General features: G+C 37.3%; 1 protein-coding gene across 1 annotated transcript in view; it reads right to left on the reverse strand.

The window, feature by feature from the left end:
• Window positions 1-298: 298 nt before the first annotated feature.
• Window positions 299-25,751, reverse strand: part of LOC138136478 (neuropeptide SIFamide receptor-like) — a 79,520-nt gene continuing 54,067 nt past the window's right edge. The window contains exon 3 of the mRNA XM_069055665.1: window positions 299-2,381. Coding sequence (XP_068911766.1) covers window positions 1,622-2,381 — 760 coding nt within the window. The 3' untranslated portion in view covers window positions 299-1,621. The remainder of the gene's footprint in view (window positions 2,382-25,751) is intronic.

A 25,751-nucleotide genomic window follows, 5' to 3' on the forward strand; every position in this document is an offset into this window, starting at 1 on the left:
CAAATAGCTGACCTCCCGTCCCCCTCGCCTTCTTAATTAATCAAAAACGATCGAATTCTAGCGTACGGTTTGCGCAACCATTGCCAAAAAATCTGACAACGTCACACTCCCAGGACTAGAATCTCGACATTGTTTTTCTTGTAAATCGCAGATAAAATCGATCAAGCATCCACTTTCACAACATTTCGGAATATTATGCAAATATGTGTCGACATTGACACGATTGCGATAGACCGGTGCGTGGACAACCCGCTCGTGGACGGATTCGGGTGGAATCGGGGGAATCACAAACCACCCCTTGAGTCTAGGGCATTTATTTAAAATTAGATCGGTACATCTTATAGAAACCTATACAGTCAAAAACAGTTGAACGTTCTCGGTGTGTATACCGGTGTACTTTCATTTCTGCCGTCGTTGCGAGCTAAGACACCAAAATGTTGTATCCAACAGATTAAGAACTAAACACGTCATGCACGTTTCCTAGATACACAGCTACAAGGACAGTCACCTACAAGGACGATATCAAAATAGTCGAGCCATCTCTGTCAATATAAACGATAATAATATTATCACTGATATCACAATGCTCCCGTGGCTGCGGTTCCAGAACTGGGGGGCCCAACGGACACGTCTTCGACCAGTTTGACGGTCGCTGGAACAAAATGCGTTCGAATTTGCCACGCTTTTTGTCGCGAGCGACCTCTGTCGTCCAGTAAAAATGTCGTCGCGAGCGCCCTCTACCTCCGACGGTGGTCCCAGTGACGCTCGAACTGTCGAAAAGTGGACGTTTTATTGTCCGAATTTTGGAAAAGTTTGTGATTGTCCAAAGGGCGGTTGGTTGTTGGCCCCCCCGCGACACATTTAAAACATCTTAAAACACTTTTTGATCTCGTTAAAATCTCTTAAAATCAAACACGACTTATTCTCTAGGTTAACATCGACCAATTATTTTTGTGGACACGATCCTCACATTTAACATTAAAACTTAGCTATTGTACTTGTCATTAAAATGTGATATTGTTCTAACTGGGGCAGTATTACTCTATAAGTAAGCGTCTGTCGGGTCGACTCTAACACAAATGCGTTACAGTTCGGCAGCGGTGACATCTTATTTACATTAATCTGTCTTACGGTACTAGAAACGTAAATCTACAACAACAACAACAACGACTAGACTAGACACCAAAACCGCAACGAAAACGCGCCTACTCTGTGAATTTTTGTTTTAGCTTTTGGAAAAATAGATTCGTCCTAGCGTTAAGCGTAGTGAACTGTTTTGTCAGGAGAACCGAAATTAAGACACGCTGTAGGTGATGCTCGGGTGAAATCAAGTGGGTCTAGATCTGTGCCTCCAGTATGTCTATCGGTTAAAGCTCGTAGTTACCATAAGCTGTCGAACAATAATTCTTAATTACGATTAAAATTTCTGCCTTACTTGATCCACGAGTTACAAAATAGTATTTGATAAAATTCCTCGATCCCTCCGGACCAGTTTTTCTTAATATTAACACCGAATTCGCCAGGCCAGTCCAAAAAAACTCTCGACGTCCGAGAGACAAAGACAAATCATGTCGTCATGACTTTTTGACCAAAACCACCGGGTGGCGTCCATTTCCAGGACTTAGACACCCGTATTGTTGTAGATGTAGGAGACGGCGGCGTCCTGGAGGGGCACCTTCCTCGTCGATGAGTTGTTGTTGTAGAAGTGCGACGACTTCCTCATGCTCGTCGACGACGACATCATCGCCACCGTCTCGTAGTACCTCAACCTGCCGCAGCACTTCCTGCTCTTGATGATGGCGACGAACCCCCTCCTGAACTTCTTGTTGAAGAAGGCGTACAGCACCGGGTTGATGCACGAGTTGGACGCCCCCAGCCACTGCGCTATGGGGGCGGCGATCGACAGCGCCTCCTCCTCCCAGCCCTCCACCACGCCGCCGAGCTTGATGCGGGCGAAGATCACGTACAAGGGTAGCCAGGACACCACGAACAGGATCACCACCGCCACCAGCATCTTCACCACTTTCACCTTCGATTTCTGCTGCATGCGCTCCATCTGGGCGTCCTTGGTGTCGGTGGGGATGTTTCGTCGCCACACCTTGATCCAGATCAGGACGTAGCACATCGTGATCAGGATCATCGGCAGGATGTAGCAGAAGATCAAGTTGCCTATCAGGAAGTAGAGGGCGCCGTTCATCGAGTCCGGCCACACCTCGATGCACAGCTCGACGTCGGGGGCGTCGGTGAAGACGCCCACCAGGTCGAAGAAGATCGCCCAAGGTATGGTCGTCGTCAATGCGATGAACCAGATCAGGACGATCATGATTCGAGCCCGCTTCTTCGTTATCTGACACTTCAAGGGCCACCAGATTGCCAAGAATCTGCAAAAAAACGGAAATGTTACGTCTCTGTTACGTAACACACACGTAACGAGATGTAGCAGACATGTAACGACCCCTTTCTTCTGCAGAATCTACCAAGATTCTTTCACTCTGTCTGTTCTATGCCAATTTTGAACACCTGGTATATTTTTTAAGCCAAAATAATCCACCCATGACACTTTCTGCACATTTGTATCAGTCTACTCTTCATCATCATTCTTACTATTATCCCTGGAATTCTGACCGCCCCCGCGCCGGAGCCTTGGTCGCGATAAAACCGCCGAGCGGAGCCTCCTCGTCGAGGCAATTCGGGCGCCTTGTCGGAGTTCGGGGGGCGGCCACGCACGCCGCCCCCTCTCTCTGATGTTTAGCTTTAACCCGTCCGACTGGATCCGGCGACACCGATTTTGCTAATCCCGTAGGAAATAATTCGAGCGGTGGCGTGCACGTACCGCCGCACCAGCAGATTCCTGAAAGGATTAATTCCCGGAGGTTTATCCTGATTGGATCTGGATTGAACTTGAACCTTTCTGACCTCCGCGTCATAAATATGTGTCGTCCGTCACCGAAAAATAAAAAAAGGGGGACTGGAGAGCGCGGGTGGCGAGAAGTGCGTGGGCGGGGCCTCGTTTTGCACTGAAACAGCACGGGGTCGAGACCACGTGACGTCCAGTTCTCGACGAATTTTAAGTCGAGGCGTTTTTAAACCGGAACGGCGCGTTGCGTGTTCTGCGACAACAGTCCGGTGATGGATCGATGCAAATTAATTCCGAATCGAGAGCGATGTCCGTTATTAATGTAAAATTATTTAAATTCCGGGGAATTATTTATGATCCGGTGATAAGACTCGGACGAGTCGATCAATATGATTAGCGAGGACGAGAATAGCGTAGTTGTAACCTTGGGACTATTTAAAATTGTCCTTGAACTTTACAGCCACCCTCAAGATCAAAATAAACAAGCAACGAGGGGGGCCGGGAGTTGGAATCACGGCGGGAGTTTTATTAAATTTGAAACGGGAGTTTCATGCCCAGTAAAGTTAATGAGGGATGGTGTATTCGTAAAAGTAAGTGATTATGGTGATGGCCGCCCTCTCGGTGGCAATTTCCCCCCGTTTATGCCTCGGGGTGGAATTTTACGCCGCCGCTCGTCCCACCAACAAAAAAAAAAACACATCTTCCTGCTTTAATTAACCCCCACGTACGAATTCACCCCCCTCTCGCACATTCATTATTCGCACACGTCCCCACTCGACGGTGTCACGTTCAAATGTCACCCCCGGCGACGTGCTCAAGATTTTTCGCCCGTGACTCTCCCCCGCCCCCGAAAAATTGCCAAATCGTTCGCGACGTGCGCGGGGGTGGCATAAACAACCCAGCCAGAGATTAGGGGGATTCACTGGAGAGGTGGCGGTTTACCGTCGGAAATGAAGCCAACGGAAAGCGATTTTCACGGTCGCCGTCCGAACAGCGAAGGTCAGCGGAACGGGGTCCAGACTCTATGTGGGACATGGGGGTGGGGTTGTGGTCGACGCTTCGTCGGGGATTTACGTCCGTTTGATGCGGGGGCAGCGGTAATCGGGTTATGTGGCCAGAATGGGGGCTCCGAAGGGGACGGAATTATCTAAAGTCGACCGAAGGCCCAGGGGGGTAGGCGAACGGAGGGAGGGGTGCAGATAGTCAACAAAAATATAATAACAATAATAATAAGATGGGTTTTAGGGTGGTTTTATTCGCACTCGGTTTTTCTTACAAATTGCGTGGTAATAATAGTCGGAATGATAAATTAATCCGGCCTGAATGCCGTGGTGTGCGGTGGGTCAGAATATAACTATAATAATAAATAGTAACGATAATAAAGGATAGGAGCTGCAGGAACCAGGAAAGAGCTATTTTAAGGATCAAAATAATAATAATAATAATAATGATGCTGATGATGATAATTTTATGATTTGAATTAAGTACAGCCTACATTACATTTTTTTTTTCTAAATGGAAACAAAAATTGCTCACGTGACATATCACAGCCTACTAATTTCCCGCCGGGGTGGAATTTGTGATGGATTAATAAATCTGGTAACGATAATCTATTTGGCCGCTTTACGGCACCATATACCACCGTGATGGTTAATAAATTCCACGGTAACCGTGACATAAAACTGTAATGAAATTCGATAAATCGGTCGATTGGAAAAAAAAAATGTAGTCGAAGGTGGTGGTGTCGACAAGTGGGAATCGGGTGAAATTTTCGCGATGACAAATGAGTCGCGGTGGTTTCGGTTAATTTGATAATTTTGAGAGGGAAAATTGAGGGCGAGACGCGTTTCGGGGAGTCGGACTCAACGGAATTGACAAATGTGTGGCCGGGAGGGTCGTAAAGTTGCACACGGCGGGGTGTCAAGGTTAATAAAATTATTCCACGGAAGGGATTTTGTGTTTGCGGGTTGACGGAGGCGCGTTCGCCGGGAAAATCGGTGTTGATCGACGAATTTTGAACGGGGAAGAATCGAGAGAACAAGACGGTGCACGTGCGCACAAGTGATGGGCAAAATTTTTTTATTTTTCACGGATCTGCAAGACAAGAAATTTTAATGATCTGAAAACAGTTTCTTTAGCAAAGTTACGAGATTAATCTGAATGAAAATTTTTTTTCAACAAGATGGAGTGTGTCCTCACTTTGATTTGGATTTTTAACGAACGAGCCTGGTCGGGGAAAATTAATGAGATGATTTTTGAAATTCTTCGACTTAATACTGTTTGAGTGTGAATATTTTTGATATCAGTTGAGACAACAAGGGAACGTTGCCTAGCATGGTTATCACGTCATTACTTCGTTGCCAACCGCCTCCAGTTCGAAAGACATAATTTTTATTATGTCGTTCTAAGATACGTGATCAGTTTTAACAATTAAAAAAATTAAGTTTGCCTGGCTGGAGAATGAAAACAAATGAATAAACCACTCAAAGCCTAAATAGCGCTGACATATTGGGTGATTCAAAATGGTTGTGGATAAGTATGGCAACTATGTACGAAAATTTATGTGGGAACTGTGCGGGTGGGGTATAGTTGACATTTGTATGACATTTCATAGGCGTACATTTGATTTTTTTTAAATAGCATTGCATATTGACTGACAATTTTCAAAACTGCACGACTATGAACTGTCAAAGAAATGTCAACTCTATCCTACCTACAGAGTTGCCCACATAAATTTTCGTACATAGTTGCCATATTTATCCACAATCATTTTCAATTACCCAATATGTTCAACTATGTGATTAATAATAACAAATAATAAAAATAGTAGTTTATTTGACGAGTTTCACTCGCGTTTTAAAATGACCCACTCGTGCCAAAAAAGACCCAATTTACACACGAACGAGTTGAATACAACGTTTTTTGTTCGACGAGCCCCTTAAAGGCTCCAAATCGCTTAAAACCTTTAAAATTAGCTTGACGTTTCGTTTTGACAAGTTGTGACATTTACCAAAATCCGTTCATTGATTGATCAATGAAATTAGATATTCAAAACAGTCACCGTTTATTATTTAAACAATCATACAGGCGATTCTCGAATTTATTTTGAAATTCTGAAATTTTCTGACATCAAATGGATTTTTCTAATTGATAAAAATATGGTAATTTTTTTACCTTCAAAGTCAAATATCTCAAAAACTTTCCGTCCTAACCCATATTTTTTTTACACCGACGTATTGAGAAAGATGTACTCTGTTACATATAATGCGTTCTTAGAAATGTAGTGTCATTTAAATTTCCGAAGTGGTGGTGGCTGGGGGCGGCTGCGGACGCAGTAATGTCGTGACAACTATAGTTGTCTTGATATGTCAAGTTACGTCCATTAGTTGCCGACTCACATACTAAAATTCCAAATTTATGATAAAGATACCAAATGAACAAATCCGATCTTTTCGCGTGGATACCCAGTATATTACTTTTTGTTTTCACTATCTTTAAATGTTCTTTGTTTTCATTCCATTGCTTATTATGTTTTATCCTTCAACAGTGATTCTCATTTTACCTTCAAAAGATTTATTTATACAGGGTGTATCTGAAATACGTATGTTAATTTTAACCAGTGGAAGAACTCGCCAATTTATAAAACTTTCCTCTATAACATTTTGCAAAATTCGCAAAAGTTTTCCAAGATTTCTTGCCCCCCAATTTTTTACCAAACGAGTCGTTTTGTGTGATTAACTAGTCTTTATTTTTTGGTAACCATGATAATTTTAATTTTAATTATTTTATTTTTTCAACAATGTAACTTTTTACAAGGTTCCGTTTCTATGACAACATAAAGTTTTCGCCCTTACCCACAGGCGGGTATAAATTTTGATGGCTAACTTATTCTAAATTTTAAATGCATTTGTAACGCTTTTTTGTAAAAAATTCAAATATGAAAAACATTTCATTTAACAAGCTCTGCTACGTGTTAAAATTTACACACGCATTTTAGATACACGCTGTATATTTTTAAAATGTCCTTTGTTCCTATTATTCTCGTTCAAAATTTGTTTAATATATTACATACATATTTATTTTTTCATCTAATTTTCTCCGTTTTTCTCTTCCTCAAATAGTAGATATTTATTTTATGTTCATTATTCGTTTTAACATTTTTCAAAAACCCTTTCACTCGTATTTTCCTCACTGAAAAATTTCTTAAATCTTTTATTTATTAACTCTCGCATTTTTTTGTCATATTAGTTCTTTTTCATTTTATTTTTATTTTTTTTTTTACTTTTAAATTTCTTACTAATAATTCTCTTTATTTTTCTGCATTAATTTTTTATTTTCCATTTCCTATTTCGATCACACTCCTTTGAATTTTTTTTCAGTGTGTTTTAAATATTATTTCAATTTATTTTTTTTTTTACGATTTTTTAATCTTCTTCATTTTTGACAGCTTTCAACTGTTATTTTAAATCATTTAATTTTTAACTTTCATCTCTTTGAACAGTACCTATATAGTTATTTTTCTCATACATTTAATCTTCATTTTTCAAAAAAATTCCTTGCCTTTGCCTTGCCTTTCTTCAAAATTTTCGTTTGACCTTCTTTCAAAGTGTCTATTAAAAATCTTCTCTTTATCAGTTTTATTCTCTTTGATACATCCATTCTTCCTTCGTTTTCTTTTTAATTTTTTATACATACATATCTGTTTTTGTTCCACTGATCGTTTTAATTAGCGTCCTCTTTTAAAATTTTTTACATTTCTCATTATTTATCTTTATCTGTAGGTCTTCATTCTCATCTTTATCTGTAAGTCTTCATTCTCTTGTTCTACAAACACAACTACAATTTATTAATTTTCTCATATTTCGTCTTCAGTTTTTGCTAAATTCCCTTCTCATAAACATATCCCCGTGTGTTTACTTTTCCACCTTATTTAAAATATTCCACTTTTAACTCTCTCCTTTTATTATTATTACTATTATTTTGCTATTGTTAATCGCACAATTAATAGTATATTAAAATATAACTTGCAAAAGGCATCTATTCAAGCACGAATTTGAAATTCCGAAACGAGCCGCGTAGCGGCGAGTCGAGGAACAAATGAGTGCTTGAAGGACCTTCTGCAACGAACCTTTTACACTATTTTTTCTATTTTGCCGCTTTATATCATTTTATAAATAAAAAAATTAAAATTTTTAATGTAGGGAATTTTGCGATGGTTGGTGACATTTTTTATGTGGCATAATTTTAGCCGGCTGTGAAAAAAAATTAATTTAAAACGTCAGATTTGTTTTATTTTCGCATTTGATGTTTGAAAATGAATGCTGAAGAAAGTTTATCACTAACGCCGCTGCAAATTAGGCAAATTGCACAAAAGACGTTAGAAAATTTACTGCCGGAGAAGTCCAAATCCCAGAATGAAACACTTCACGTTACCAACATCAATACAGTAAATTTTACTAGTCTATTCTAACACGCCAACGACCTATTAAAGCACTCAAATGACGTCATTTGGGTGCTAGAATAGACTTATTCTAAACGCAAAATGGAAAAACATTTTTTCCTCTTGTTTTGATTTCTTTCAATACCATTTTCCCTTAGTGTCCATCCGTCGACAAATCCGCCGTGTGAGGGCGCGCCTCATAGCGTTACCTCCAACGAAAAATCTCATTCTCATCTACCAAAAGAGCAAAACCTTGTCCGTTACATCGGCTTCTCATCCCGTCAAGGTTAGACAGACCTCCTTGCGTAATCCTCCACTAATGGACGTTCGGAATTCGACCGATTCGAATCCGTCCGCACAGCATCTGGGCCAGGACCGGCGCTGTTTCGAAATGGTACACGCACCATTGTAAATTCTAATCGGACGCCCCTGCACAGCCAACAACAATAATAAAATCTTAATAATAAACTCGAGTGCATTTAGTGGGTCAGCGGTATTGTGCGGCGTACAATGGAGCCGGCATTGAAGTCTCCGGCGGAGGTCGAGCTTCGAACCATTTCTAATGAACGAAACGATCCTTGTTGGAGATAATCGAAAGGTTTTGATTTGATCTGATCCTTTGTAGGACCATCTGAGCACCGCTTCCTTCTCCGATATGCAAATCCGACACCGGCGAACTCTCAAATACCAATTTTATTTTTCTTCGCCCAACCGTGAATTGACAGTTTCCGACTGCTCCTCAAGGACCGAGATAATAACAATCCTGAAATGTCAGCATTTTTTTAACAGATTTTTTAATTACAGGTTTGACTCGTGTCTAGGATAAAAAATCGATCCGAGATTTATGATTCAATGTTTATCTCTTTGATTTTTTTTCCGCAACATAATTATAGTAATTGATGATTTCTGGTCGCCTTGAGTTCGCCCGAAAACATGTTGTTTGCTAATTGTCGGCGACATTTTGCACCCTCCTCACCTTTCACCTCCGGATCTGTGCGTAGGTTTGCGTAATGAGCGATTTATCACCGAAGACCACCACAAAACTGTTTTGAACGGCGCGGCGAGACGTGGAGGATGTTTCGCTGCAACGACGCGACAATTTGTCGTTGCGACATGATTCAGACGTTTCTAAATGTTTCGTTCATTATTTATGTTCTGTTGAGGCGTGTTGTGGTATTGTTCTTGAATAATCGAATGTGAATAAATTATTAAAAGAATAATTGAGCATAAATTGAGAGGAAATTATTCGATGCAGACTTTGGCAAAATTGCGAATGAGAAAAGTGACGTAAGAAAATGATAAAAAGTACCTAAATGCGAATTACGTGGAACGCTTGAAAAGTCGTTTTCTTTTACGTAAAAACACACACACCGTATGGTGGTGTAACATGTCGTCTTATACAAAATTAGAAAAAAAAAATCGGTACGCATTTAGTAAAATAAAAATTAGAAAACGGAATGCTGTGAATGTTACTACGAGTTTTTTTTTATGAGACTGGGTAATTTATGTATTATTGAATTTTATCCACAACCTATACATTATGAGGTCATAATTCTACTGTTTTGAGACGTCTTATGGGATTAGTAAAACACTAATGTCTTATATTATAAGACACTAGTGTCTTATAAGTAATAAGACACTATAGCGCTAAAGTCAGAATAACTTTATTTAGATCTACTTAAGATTTACATTAATATTCACATTAACAGACAAAATATTGGCGTTGTTTCCTTTTAAAAAAGAAAATATTTTCTATTTTTTAAAAATGAATTATTGCAAATGGAGTCGACAAAACAATCGGAATAAATAAATAGCAACCGTTCCATGACTTTCTGGTATAAATTAATTCATCGTAAAATGACAAACGTCATTTGAAAATGTCAAATAAAAATTTTCCAAAAAAATAAAGGAAAAACGTGATTCTTTGTAAGTACCTGGTTGTGGATAAAATTTTGTATTGCATTCGTTGTCTTAAGACACTTATACAATAAATAACTATTATTATTATAAAAAAAGAAAAAAGATCGTTTTTTACAAGACATTAGAAAAAGAGCAGATTGGTTGGAAAACCATAAATAGTAGTTTATTTAACTAGTTTGTGTGTAAATTGGGCTTTTTTTTTTGGCATGAGTGGGCCAGTTTAAAACGCGAGTGAAAGGAGCGTTTTAAAGATCCACGAGTGCCAAAAAGAGCCCAATTTACAGACGAACGAGTTGAATACAATATTTTTTTCTTCGACGAGCCCCTTAAAAATTAGTTTGACGTTTCGTTTTGACAAGTTGTGACATTTACCAGAATTCCTTCACACACAGGAGAAAATTCTCAAATTCTGAGTGTCGAACACAGACAAAAAATACTTGTTTTTTTCTCTTCTTTTAAACATTTTGAATAAAGAGCAAATTTTTTTAATGTATAATTTCCGTTTTTTTGGCATTCTAATAAATATTTTGAAAAATTCCAAAATTATTCGGTCAATATTTTGTAAAAGGGTGGACGTTTTGGTTTCTTATTTTTGATACACCCTATATACAGAATAAATAAAGCTTGACATGACGAAAATTTGCATTCGCACAAAAAATGTACTTAAACAAATTAATACTCTTAAATTAAAAACGAATATACAGGGTGGTCCCGATATAACCTGCCAGAAGAAATCCAGTAATAGGTGACGATGAGTAGAACTCATACACAAAAAAAGTTTCTAGTAAAAGTCTTTTCGTTTTCGAGATAAAAATAATTGAAAATTTGGTCAAAATTTGCTGTACGCTAATGAGTTAATCGGTTTTAAAAAGGTAATTCTGGTTACTTGGCTGCGATTTCTTTAGCAACGGTACCTGCAACACCTATGACATTTGTCAAGTTTAATTGTAAATTTGCGAATCCTTCAAAAAGTTATGTAATTCACGAAACAAGAATACGCCGATTTGCATTTACTCTATGGCGAAACACGTGGTAATTCAAGACCGGCAAGGCGACCATACGGCGAGCGTTTTCCTGAAGGAGTCCTTCCGTCTCGTTGTACTTTTGTGGAGCTACATCTGCATTTATGTGAGGTTGGTTCTGACTGATTCCAATACGATGGCGTCCCCGATCCTCCATTTAACCCCTCTGGATTTTAATTTTTGGGGCCACACGAAAGATTTGGTATACGAAGTTGAAATAAATACAAAAAGCCAACTCCAGAAACGCGTAACAGACGCCGCGAACCGGATTCGTAAAAACCCAGAAATGCTGAATTCTGTTTATGAAAATTGTTACCAGCGTACTCAAATGTGCTTAAATGCCAACGGAAGGCACACAGAACATTTATTATAAAATAATGTTTCTAGTCTAGTTTACCTTTCATTAGTTAGTAGATATTCTCAGTTAGAGTTGAAAGTACGAATATGTAAAGTGTAAATAAATTTATTCAATACATTATTTTGGCTATTTAACCACAATTAAGACGATACTCTTATTACACAGATCTTCCACAATTTTGCACACACTACCTCTACATTTATTTACACATTGAGGAACACCACTTTATTTATTACTCATTTATCTCAGTCTACAAAATCAGCTTTTGTACCTAAATAAGCTGGTGAATTAACGCACGCAGTGTACCTACAGCGTTTTCAATAAATGTCATTAATTTGATTTAGTTTGTCAGATTTGAGATTTGTCATAAACGATACAGGTACCTATGTTGCTTAGATACTGTCATCCTTACAAACACCAACAATTAATTCCTGAGTAGGCACGTATTTTTGTGGTCAGCAGCGTCGAATGGGTGTGGATAGGGGTTAATTTATCCCCATTATTTTGGACCTAACGAAGGGGGGTTTTTTGGACTTGTTAGATCCTTCTAATCACCCAGAATTTTTTTGGCAGGTTATATCGGGACCACCCTGTATTTTTCTTAATTTTTTAATTTCTATTTAATCCCTAATTAATTACATAAAACACCATAAATAAAATAATAATATATAATAAAATGATAATAAGATCCGTAATGATAAATTAATCCGGCCTGATAGCCATATCCTCCGGATTGTGGTGGGTTAGAACCAAATAATAATAATAATAATTTAATAAAACAAACCGAAAAAAAAATATAAGTTACAGAATACTCATAATGTTTTCAATAATAAAAATTGATTGATTATACAGTGTGTCCTCGGACAGGTGAAACGACTCTTGTAAAAGATAAAAAATTCTCGATTTGAATTTTCATTTTCTGGGGTTCAGCCCTGCTAAATTTAAAGACTAATTTCTAACATATGTAATTTTAGTTTTGAAAAATCAAGATGCCTTGGAGATTTTCAAAAACAAAAATTTTTTCGGTAAAGTGCCTTCTGTGTGACAAATACGACAAAAAGTTATTAAGAAAAGTTGTTTAGATTCAAGATCCAGACCCCTATACCAAATTTCAAAATCATCGCCCAACTATGATTTTTCATTTTTTTTAATCTCACAAATCAAAGAATTTTATTTTTAACAGTTCTTTTATTATGAGCAAAAAAAATCACACTTAGATTATTACTAGATACATATAAGTTGCTGGCTGAACACTAATAAGTTATAAATAAATAAAAGTAAGTTAAAACCTTAGATTAAATGAAAAATCATAGTTGGCCGATGATTTTGAAATTTTGTCTAGGGGCCTAGATATTGATTCTGAACAACTTTTCTTAATAACTTTTTGTCGTATTTACCAAATAAAAGGCACTTTACAGAAAAATAGGTTTTTTGAAAATTTGCAAGGCATACCTACTTGACTTTTCAAAACTAAAATTATGTTAAAAATTAGTCTTTAACCAAGCAAGGCTGAAACCCAGAAAATGAAAATTTAAATCGAGAATTTTTTATCTTTTACAAGAGTCGTTTCACCTATCCGGGGACACTGCAGTTTTCCAATAAAATAAAGGCAAAAATACTTTCGTTTTGCTCTTTTTGTTAGAACATTTTCAAAAATCTCTAAATTTCGATCAATATTTTCTCAAAACTGTGATTTTTTTAATTTTTGACAGATCTATACGCAGAAGAAATGAAATTTGACATAACGAAAATTTATAGTAATTAAAATTAATAATTTTTAGTAAGTAAATAAATACTTCTACATCAAAAACTCGCTTACTTCAAGTAATCATTCTAATTTTGACATTTCGAAAAATTCCAGATTTAAAGGGCTAATGTTTTTGATTTCATCGAGCATGTCATAGAATACCATAGATAAAATGATAACAAATAATAATGATTAATCCGGCCTGAATGCCGTTTCACTAGGTGCGTGTGTAGCGGATCAAAACATGATATGTAATAGAAAAAATATACTTTCAAAGGAATTAACAACATTCCTTGTATGAAATATCCGTAATAATAAATAAATCCAGCCTTGATGATCCTGTGTCCCTTTTTTTAATAATAAATATCCCGTCTGAATGTTGTGTCACCGACAGAATATTAATAATCTTTTTAGAAAAGAAAAGAAAAAATCAATTTGACTAAATTGTGTTTTAACTGGAAAAAGAAACATTTTCAAACGTGACAAGTTCAGAACAGACTAAATGAATAGAAAGAATGAATAACAAGGATCACACAAAGTGTATGTCAAAAAAATAACGTAACATTTAGTAGTGTCATATGCGACGCCATTCTACCAACCTTACCGAACATAAATCACCATTAAACAAGACGAATGCGAAATTGCAATATAATTTCATAAGAAGTCGTAAACATGTCCGTTTGGTAGAATTGCAAAAACAACAATACCCACCACGGTGATTTATCCGCGAATTTTCACGTTTTCGTCTGGATCAAAGGAGAAAACAGTTTGCGAAATTATCTAATCCTGTCTACCGGAAACTGAACCTGACGTGCACATGACAGGATTTAATCTTCGCTTTCTCCATATTCATCTGAAACGTGATTTATATCGCTCGGGGACAATGTCAGGGTCTTTGGAAGCGTCCAAAAGTAAATCTGTTCGTTCGTTCCTGAAACAAAGTCCTTGCCGAACGGGGTTACTTGTCCAATAAATCCAGCAAAATTTATATTTTTCGAAAGTAAATCATCGAGACATTAATTAAACGTGATTAATCGCACATTCGCGGCGTCCTCCGTTCGATCTATATACACAGTGTCCTCTTCACATTTTCCCGAATTTTCGTCGAGAAAATCGAGAGTCATCACTGGCGACAATCGATAATCACGAATCGGTACTTTTTAGAGGTAAACTGGAATTTTGCAATCGCCACGAGGAACTAGAGAGGATGCTATAAAAACGCAAATTTTCTACGCAATTACCATCAGTGCACACACCGACCCATCCGAAAATGTACAAACTGGTGAGAGAAATCTGCGGTTGTTGGGATTCGATTTATTTTTGTTGACACGTTCCGTTTTTCAGTTGTGTTTCGCCGCCTTGTTGGCCTGCGCCGCCGCCGGACTCATCGGAGCCCCTCTGATCGGACACTCTGCAGTGGTGGCCGCACCGGCCGTCCACGCTGTCCCCGTGGTCCGCACTGTCCCTGTGGTCCGCACCGTCTCCGTTGTACGCGCCGCTCCCATCGTCCACGCCGCCCCGGTAGTCCACTCGGTGCCAGTTCTCAGGACCGCCCACGTCGTCCATACCGCTCCCGTACACGCTTACGGTATCCACCATCACGGACTTCATTATCGTTGAGGGGGCGCAACAGAGAACGTCGCATTAAAAATGTCCAATAAAATATAACATTTAAATTATTTTGTTGTTTTTTTTTTTTTTTTATTGAAAGGCGACAACAATTTCTTTTTTCTGAGATTATTTGTGCACTGAAGGTATTTCACAAGATTATTTCAGTAATACGGAGAGAAAAAACATTTTTTTTTTATTTGACTATAATTTATCGAAAAAAACAAGAACCTCAATACTAACAATAATAACTCAATAATAACAGATATTTTTTATCGAGAAATCGACATTTTGCAAATACAAAACATAATATGAAAAGAAAAAGAACGCAAATTAGTACAGTATAAAAAGAAGACAAATCATAAGTACCTAAATAAAAAAATGGAATCTAATTTGTTGCTTTTTATAAATGTCAAATGACTGATTTTTTTTTTGTATTTTAAAAAATAATCATTCATGGCAACTAGGTCAGGGTCACTAGAGAAAATTGTTTAAAAAGTTTCAATTAATTTTTAATTAAATAAAAATTCGAGACGTGACAAAAACAAAAATTTCTAGTGAATTTCTACCTGCATCGAAGGTATTTGACGTGATTATTTCAACAACGATCGCAAGATGACAAAATTTTTTAAATTTGAATTATCGAAAAGAACAAGAAGATTTTTTTACAACGGGTGTTCATTTAAATTACCCTCAAAGTAGGCTTTGAAGAGTTGATTGTGAACGCACCACGGATTCCGATCACGGATCAACTGCTTAAATCTAACCTCACTTTTTGCGTTGTTTGTGTTTTTACTCTGCAGATTGACGCGTGGTGCGTTCACAATCGACTCTTCAACGCCTACTTTGAGGATAAATTTAAATGAACACCCGATACAATTAAGAACAAGACAATAATAGTGAGATATGTATTTTGTAACAAGAAATCGAAATGTTGTATATTAAATACGAAGAATAAGACAAATAAAAAAAGAACTAATACCAGTACAGCATTAAATAAAAATAAACAAAAACTAATTATTTTTTTTAATTTAGGGATGGGAAATGGAATTTTTGAAAATTTCAAAATTTTTAGATTGATAATGTGAAAAGTAGCATCAAATAAAAATTCGACACACAAAAACAACTTTTTTCTGAGATCCTACATGCATGAAAGGTATTTGACATGATTATTTCAGTAATGACGGCAAGACATATTTTTTTTTAATTTGACTTGGAAATATGTATTTACATTTCAACCTCGATTTCAACGAAAACAGGATTTTTTTTTATTTTATTGAGGGGAAAATAATATACAGGGTGTAACAGAAATAAATACATTAATTTTAACCAGTAACAGAACTCGTCATGACGAACAAGTTTTCTATGTACCATTTTTTCCAAACTGGCAATTTTGTTTAGCATTTTCCCCCTCATAAATTAACGAGGCGTTTGCGTAAACCTTCTAAACGCAGGTTCTAATAATGGGCAGTATTTTGATTTCGTAAAAATGCTTAGAAACGGTCGTCACATTTATAGTCACTTCTGGTCTCCAGTGGCGGGTATCCAAATTTTTGGAAAATTTTAAACAATTTTAACTCATTAACGAGAAAGTTTACGAAAAAAATATATTTATAAAAGTTGTTACTGTTGATGAGTTTTATTAGCAGTTAAAATTAATGTACTTATTTCTGTTACACGCTGTATATTTTTTTAATAAAAATAGATATTTTGTAATGTAAAACGAAATTTTCCATATCAAATACGAAAAGAACTAAAACTAGTACAGCACAAAAAGAAAATACATAAATTATTAAAAAAAAGTTATAGGAAGCGACCTTCTTAAAAATTAAATAATAAGTAATGTAACCAAGTGTTTTGTTTTAAGGAAACTGATTTTTCTTTGTTGAATTTTAAAAAATAATTCCTACATTTTCATGAATTCCATTTGCCTTAAAAGAGTCGTCAGAGATAATTGTACTCCGAGAAATAAAATTAAAATTATTTTGTCATTTTCTTTAATGTAAGAGGTGTAAAATGGAATTTTTCAAAAATTTTAAAAGCCTTAGGTTGGTAAAGCAAAAAGCGACGCGACATTAAATACAAATTCGAAATGCGATAATAGTTATTTGCGTATCAGAGCTAAAAAATCGTTCGAGTCAGAGTTTTCTGGCCGAGGCGCAGCCGAGGCTTGAAAACAGGCGAGGACAAAAGGCACTTTTTGGCAGAGGTGCGCATTAATTTTTTTAGGCAACCGCACGAATTACCACGCAAAAGACCATTGGAAAAATTACAAACTTATTTTGTATCTATCTTTTTCAAATATACCTACTCAGCAGCACAATTAACCGCCCACCCGCTTTAAATGACTTAGCTTTGTCAAATATGTGTGCTTTATGAATCAAATTTTATGGACAAGGAAACAGGATCAAAGGCGGCTTAATAATCAATCTGTTGTAATGCATAAATGAGATAAATCAAATAAAAACTCATGTAGTTAATAAAATTTTGGTGGACGGTTAACTTTGACGCTAAGTAGGAAAGATACATTATTAATACAAACTAACAAATTTTTTATAGTACATATTTATTATCAGCTTGCCAACAAAACTAGAAATTTAATATTTATAATATAGTTTATTTATTTACATAATTTATGGTGACAGAACAATTATCGCTTTTATCGGTTTCGTTGCTAACTTATTAAACAGACCAACAGATGGCGCAATGGTCAGCGTTCGAAAAAGAGTTACTTGTCGTCCGCTTGTGAGTACGTAAAATTATAGTTTTCATTAAGGGTGTCTAAAAAAACAATTTTTTTCTGAGATCTTACATGGGTCGAAGGTGTTTGACACGATTATTTCAGTAATGATGACAAGAAGCATCAAAAAAACATCTTTCATAATGGACTCCATCAGCGTTAAAATGGTCAGCAGAGAAAAATGTCGAAGAAATAAACGTCTTTTTTTTCAATTAAGGGATGAGAAATGGAATTTTTGATAATTTCAAAAGTCTTCAATTGACGAATCGAAATATGGCATTAAATAAAAATTCCAGACGCATCGAAGGTATTTGCTACGATTATTTCACTAACAATCGTTGTATGACACAATTTCTTTAAATTCGACTTGGAAATATCCAACAACAGGCTTTTCTTTTTTTTTTAAATCTTTCCGAAAACATATTTTCCTCAGTGACGACGCACAAAAATCATAAATATCCCCGATCATATGTTTTCATCGTCCTCTCTTCCACTCGACCATCCTTTCTGTTATTGCGTAAGTTTATCCGAACGCGCAAGCCTCATAAATACTGTCAACAGCTCGAGAACTCTGCGGATTATTATTTAAATGTTCAATTATTTTTTTCACCACAAAAACATTCCCATCCTCTTATGTAAATCGCACATTTATGATAAAACCCCAATTTTACAACATCGTCGCGTTTTGTGTTTCTATTGTGATTTCGGAACGATCATGCTTGCTTAACATATTATAATAGATACATCGAGCTAAAGGGGCCAACCAAATTGAACCATAAAACAAGACGAACCCTCACTCTTTACATTTTTACCAACCCTTGCGAGCCGTCAAACTCAATCTCGTCGTACTCTCCGCACCTACATGACCCCTCGATCGCCCGATCCGAATCCAATCGAGCACGCGTGGGAACCAAAGTGTCAACGTTTTCCGCTCGACTTTTCGTCCTCGTTCAAAACAATCCGACCCCTCCCCCTGCATCCCTTCATCTCGCAAAATGCAAAATCAATCGCACCGCTGAACTTCGCCAAGTTCAAAACAGCTCGATGAACCTGAACTAATCCCTCCTAATTTCAACTTTCATATTTCATGCAGCCGTTTTACGACTCCTCCAACTCCGTACTTATGCAACTCCGTCGGTTTTGCCGCGCACGTCCACTTTTCGTTGTTTTCTTCATTCGACGCAAATAAACTGATGAACCGTGAACGGGATTTCCGTCACGCGAAATCCTTGACATTGGTCCGTTGTCAAACGAACTGGAAACAACGCGACAATCTCGTTTCAGACTCGCTGAATAGACTTGTGGGGGCGCGTGCGACGGCGCACCATCTTGTTATGGCAAAACGTACGATTTTTTTGTGGCGTCGGGGATGGTCGCGGCCGAGACAGGTGAGCGCTCTCGGGGGTTGTTCACCCTCACGGATGTCGTGGTAAATGGTGCCTGACCGACGATCCCACCCCCAGACAATTAAAATGAGTGCAGAGCGTTTGAAACTGAACGGGTGGATTTATCGGGAGAGGAAGGAGATTTCTTCTGGGTCTAAATCATCGGTCGTAGCTTTGTAAATGTCCCCGAGGGTGGAATCAGGGATGAAAAAGTGTGGAGGAGAACACGAGATTTTATTTATCTTTTAAGTTAGGGAGATGTTCCCGGAATAATTGTTAATTTATCAAGTTTATGGGCTCGTTAAAATCTTCGACAAATTTATTTAGGACTCGTGGTGGTTACTTAATTTTATTTTTTACGTTTTTTACACCCAACACTTATTACCTATACCTACATATTAATTAATTTATTTTTTCCTCATCAGAAAATATTTCTTTTATTATCTATAATTCCTGTGTGAACTCCAGTTTGTAGGAAATAAGTTATTACTCCTATTGTTTTACATATTATAAAATGGGGCACGGCATCCAGGCCAGATCTTATTTTATCAATACGAATATTTGTATTACGTAATAATAATTTATTTGAAAGCTGTTATTATTGCGTATCTTCTTTCTTTGCATTTTTCCAAATAGGGCAATTCTTCTCCAGGAAGATTCGTCATTATCATCATTATTATTATTATTTCCATTTTCTTTTCATTTTTGCAGGTAATGTGATCCTTTTCCTGTGAGACGCTTCAACGTATCCTGAAAGGACTCTTGGTACCGTTATTACTATGTATTATCATTATTATTATTCCTTTTTTCTCTGCATTGTTGCAGGCAGAGCTATTTCTTTCCAGTGAGATATTTTAACGTATCCTGAAAGGACTCTTCGTCCCGTAATCATCATCAGCATCATCATTATTAATTTTTTTTTTTTTTGGTGAAGACCCTGAAATCTTTGCAAACTTTCGCCTCAGCACCGGCCCAATTTTTCGCAACATTCTAACGATGTAATTTATGAGATTCGAATTAACACTGCGGCACTGAAATTCTGAAGAGGTTAAAGAAATTTTATTCGACAAGGTTATGCTAAAAGTGGGGAATCGTCGGTATAAATTCGATCGGATCCCGACTGAAAACTGTAGCTTCACCGACTTCAAAGCACAAACAACCAACAACCCAAAAAATCAAAAATGTTCCGTTTGGTGAGTGTCGACGATATTTGCGAAAATCGCAAATAAAAATCTGTACGTTCTCTCATTCCAGGTATCTTTCGCCGCCCTCTTGGCTTGCGCTTACGCCGCCCCCGGTCTCTTGGCCGGCCCTGCTGTGGTCGCCCATGCCGCTCCCATCGTGCACGCCGCCCCTGTCGTGGCCCACTCCGTCTCCAGCCATCACTCCGTCGTGGCCCACCCAGCCCCTGTCGTCGTTAAGGCTGTTGCCCCCGTCGTTCACGCCGCTCCTGTTGTCCACGCCGTCCACGCCGCACCAGTAGTCCACTCCGTCCACGCCGTTCACGCCGCCCCCGTCGTCCACTCCGTCCATGCCGTCCACGGCATCCACGGTGTCCATGGTGGATATCTCCATTAGGGTCTACAAGCTGTGATCCGACTCCCTCTCTTGTACAATTTATTTATTTTTATTTAAGGCCTTCAAATAAAAATTTTTAAAACATTAACTTGTCGTTTCCTTTGACTTTCATGGGTAAGATATCACGTCGTGATTTTTCTTTATTTTTCCTTCCAGATTTTCAGTGAATTAAAAGGGGGCACGGCATCAAGGCCGGATTTATTTATCATACGGATATTTCTATCAATTAATGACGTCATTACTTTAAAAGTACCATACGCCCACTGTTTACACATCATAATTCATAATTAATCATTACTATAATTACTATTACATGTCTGAATTGTGCTTAACTTAAGTAACTGTATAACGTATATGGCCATCAAGACATGCTAACATGTTCCTTACTTAATTCTTATTAAAAAAAAACTACTTATGTTTATTACGTTTACCTTACGTTGCTTTTCTGAGATTATTTGAAATATGTATGTGACACATAAGCACAAGTGTAACATAACATGACGCAGATAAAATATTCTTATAATAGTTAAGTAAAATTATTGGTATGTAATAGTTTACAAGCAAGATAACGTAACTCTTAATTGACTGTACTCTAAAACGTCTTTGTTACTGAACTTGGGACTGCGTAAAGATTACGTTATGTTAGAACGAAAAGTTGGGAACCTCTGCTCTAAACCTTCAAACAACTAATTAAACTTAAAATTAATGCGACGTAACGTAAGAAACTAATCTAGCTCTAATTTTCGTTTCGCGAACGTTTAGGACATCGATCAGGAGCAAAGTTAACAAATCGCTCGCAGTGCCACCGTAACGTAAAGAATTAATTCCATGTGTTTATTAGTTTACGCTTCGCGCCGTACTTAATGAAAATGGAAATTGCTCTAACTGTTAAATGAAAATCGAAAGTTTCAGCGTCAGTTAAGAATAAAGACGAACTTCCATTTGCACAGTTGGCGTAACGCGACAAAGTACTAAACGTAAACGTAACATATAAAAAAATGACGAATGATGGAGTGATTATTCTAATCTCCGTAGAATAGCAAATCCTGTTGGTTACTACCTTACGGATGCGAAACTAAACTGTAAATGGGTCTTTACATCATACTACACTACATTTTGCGTTTACATTAGGTTACGTCACGTGTACAAAATAGTGAAAACGACTGAATAATTAAATTAAGATTATAACTAATTATTTACAGAGAAGTGTAAAGCCCTACGTATGTATTTTACCTTGTTCATATTAGCAGTGCGTTAACGTTACGTTAAGTCAAATTATAAATCATTTGAGCACACTTCGAGAAGCCGAAGTTTAGTAAATTAGCTAAACCTAAAGCTAGGAAAAAGTTAAACATTTAAACTTGAAAGTTATGTTGTGGTTTTGTAGTGTTACGGCGACGTAACAAATTAAACGCATCGTTAGTCGCAACGCTTTTTACTACGATCGTAACGTAAGCAGTAGCAGATCTACGTAGCCGACGACTTTACGGATACGACACTGAACCGTAAAGAGGCCTTTACACACCTACGCTACGGAATCGGTACTGTTTGCACCGGCGTTAAGTTTATCATTTATGTTTGGATTACGTTACATTACGCTTACCAAAACGAAATTATTTAATAGTAATAATAATGAACAAACTGACGTAAAAATCAAAATAAATAGTTCAAATAGGTGACATACATATTGGTAATAATAAATAAATCCGGCCTGGATGCCGTGCCCCTTTTTGTAAAAACAACACAGCAATTAATTTGCGACGAGCCCAGCTGATTGTGCGAAACCGCCAACTTTTCCTCTTCTTCCCCAACCCGACCAGAAACTTCAACCCTTGGACGACATCGATCCCACTTTTGCCGAGCCTTAGGCCAGATTTGATTTTGGAACTTTCTAGCCGGCCCCTCGATTAATCTCGTCGCGACACCCCCGCACGGTCATTCTGCCCCCCCGAGTCGCGCCGCCAATTACAAAACGAATCGAGCGGTCAATCGCACCACGTGAATATTTAGCGCGCAGTGATCGTTGCAAATTGCACGGGCGATTCCCAGGGGATCCCCGGGCGATCCGCTCTCGTCGAATTGTGTAACAGTCACACCTGCTCGCCATCAAACGTACACAAAAAAACACTAATCAGTTGCCAACGATCGCGTTATGTTAATTGATAAGTGCGTAATTAATTAATTCGGCAGGTCATAAATCGGGACGGGAGATAAGTGGCAGTTTGTGCAATGGAAGCTGATGTCACTGCCTGCGGTACCGTTTCGGTGGCGATAGTGGAGTGACGCCGGTGCGAACGAGACCAACACAAGTGGGTGAGATTAAAAGGGAGCAAACAGATTTGGAAAAGAATTTAAAAAAAAGTTTCTGTTGTCAAGACCAATGTGTGTAATCGGCTCACATTGACAATTAACCGTGAACAGAACTAGAGAAAGAATTTACAACGCAATGTGACTGTCAGACGTAATTTATATAAATCACCTCCAGAGACGCAGAACTTACTTTCAGTTCTATCCGACTCGCTACCAGAGTATTATTATTATTATTATTATCATCTTGGAGTGACTTAATTTAAGCCAAGAGTGCCATCTGGTCCACTTCGCACCGAACGCAAACCGATTTTTTTCGAAATCTCTGAATGCCGTTCGGTTTTCAAACCGCACCTTACGCATCACCCTCGACAAAAACGCCCGCAACGCTCGTTTTTTGTTTTGTTTATTGACCAACAACTGCACGCTTAAATTAGCCATTGTCACCGCCACAAAAAAAAACCCACAGTCAAGGTGACAACATCCCGATGATTGTCTCGCGCAAGAGACAAAGGGGAATTACTTGGATTGTTGTTGTTTTTTTTTTTAATATAAAGGGAACAAGTCGACCGTTCGATTCCGCACTGTGTCAAAAATGCTGCAATTGGTGAGACCGTGCGGCATCTCTCTTCCGAATCGGACATTAATTGTGTGTTTCAGTTGGTATTCGTCGCTCTAGTGGTCCATGGTGGTGAGGGTGCGCCTGTTGCAACGCGTTACACCACCGTTGTGGCAGAGGATGGTCCGGTGATTCCGATTGTCAGAGCTGTTCCGGTCGTGTACGCCACTCCGGTGCTGTACGCCGCCCATGTGGTCCACGCCGCCCCCGTCATCCATCCGATATATTAGATCAGTGCACCGAATGTGAATCGATTGTTCAATAAAGTTTTTCAAAAAATATTGTCACAAGTTTTGTGTACGTACCCAAAAGTGCATACGAATAGGTCAGACAAAATACTGTAGTTCGTCAGAAAAAAATAGATTATTTTGAAAAATGAAAGTCAGGTCTTTGATAGATTCGTGCAAGATTTGCTGAAATTGAGGTGTTGGAATATTTGCAGAAGTGGAAATTGATAAAACAAGAAAGAACGTTGAAAATTTAATTACGTTAAACATTGATGTTTCCAATTTGCAATATTGATGAGGGATCAAAGTTGAGTTTAAGTTTTGTAGTGTCATCGTAACGTAAATAATTAATCGGATCTATTTATCAGTTCACGGCTCACGTCACACTTAATGAAAATGGAAATCGGCTTAATCGTTTAATTACGAACCAAAGTTTAAAACGTCAGTTAACGACTAAATTTGACTTATCGCTTGTATAGTTAGCGTAACGTAACGAACTACACCTATTCAGCAGGTTAATCAGTTTGTTCACGACGACGCAACGTAAAAACTTTAATTTCGGCTGTGTGATGCTCGTTATGTAAAGATGTTGTTGGACGTTGAATAAATTTTGAGATAAATTTTAGTTACACTTTCGTGAAATAATTCCAGAAATTTGTCACTTAGTAGTATCGTTTCCAATACTATTTTTTGGTTGTACGACTACCCTTTTCACTTGTTTCTAACTTCAACTTTTTTGTCTTTTTTTACGACTTGTTCTTTTTCTTTGTTGTCAATTTTTTAGTCTGTCTTTTGGATTGCTTCCCTCTAAAATTTCCCATATTGCTCATTTATGTATTCTAAATACACAGGGTGTATCTGAAATACGTGTGTTAATTTTAATACGTAGCAGAGCTGGTTAAATGAAACGTTTTTTCAATTTGAATTTTTTACATGAAAGCGTTACAATAGTTATTTTTATATTAAGTGCGCGAAGAGAGTGTTTTTTGTGAAATAGTCGTATGCGTGAAATTGCATTTCACACACTGTTTTGTATGGTTTCTATGGTTTTGATCTTACTAACAATGTAAAAAAAAAGACACGTAAGAAAATGGCCCACTTCATGCACAGATAACTATGCGTGAATTTCAGTTTTTTGAATCAATTATAGAAAAATTGATTTAAAATTTAGAATAAATTGGCCATCAAAATTTATACCCGCCTATGGGTAAGAGCGAAATTTTTCTGTTGCGATAGAAACGGAGCCTTGTCAAAAAAGTTACATTGCCATAGAAAAAATAAATAATTAAAAAAATTCTCATAGTTACAAAAAATTCAGACTAGTTAACCACACAAAACGACTCGTTTGGTAAAAATTAGGGGGCAAAAAATCTTGGAAAATTTTTGAGAATTTTGCAAAATGTTACAGAGAAAAGTTTCGTAAATAGGCGAGTTCTTCCACTGGTTAAAATTTACAACGTATTTCATTTACACCCTGTATATTTATCTCTCCACATTCTTCTTATATGTTAATATTTGTTATTTCCATTCTAGTAACTATCTAATTTTTATTCTTGTGTTTTACATCATTTGTTCTCCTTTAATTATACAGAGAAAAAGGAGAGTATTTGAGTAAATGAGATAATCTGAATTTTAAAGAAAAAAAGTCCTATAATAAGCGATAATCGAGAAAAGACAGCTTAAACTTGACCAATCAGAGTTGATGGTGCAAGGTAGGATGACCACAATTTTGCGTTGCCGGGATTTCTAATTTCGAATTTTGTTGTGATATCAGTAATTATTTTTGCTGTCCGATTTTCTTAGCTTCGTTTACATTTAAAACAAATAATGCCTTCCATTTCTAGAATTTTCCATATTATTTTCATTTTATTTTTGGGGCTATGTTGCTCTGTAAACTTTTATGCTGAATTCTCTTCCCTATATCTTTACTCTTATGTTATTTT

The sequence above is a fragment of the Tenebrio molitor genome, chromosome 8 (genome assembly GCF_963966145.1).
Source record: "Tenebrio molitor chromosome 8, icTenMoli1.1, whole genome shotgun sequence".
Lineage (NCBI taxonomy): Eukaryota > Metazoa > Arthropoda > Insecta > Coleoptera > Tenebrionidae > Tenebrio > Tenebrio molitor.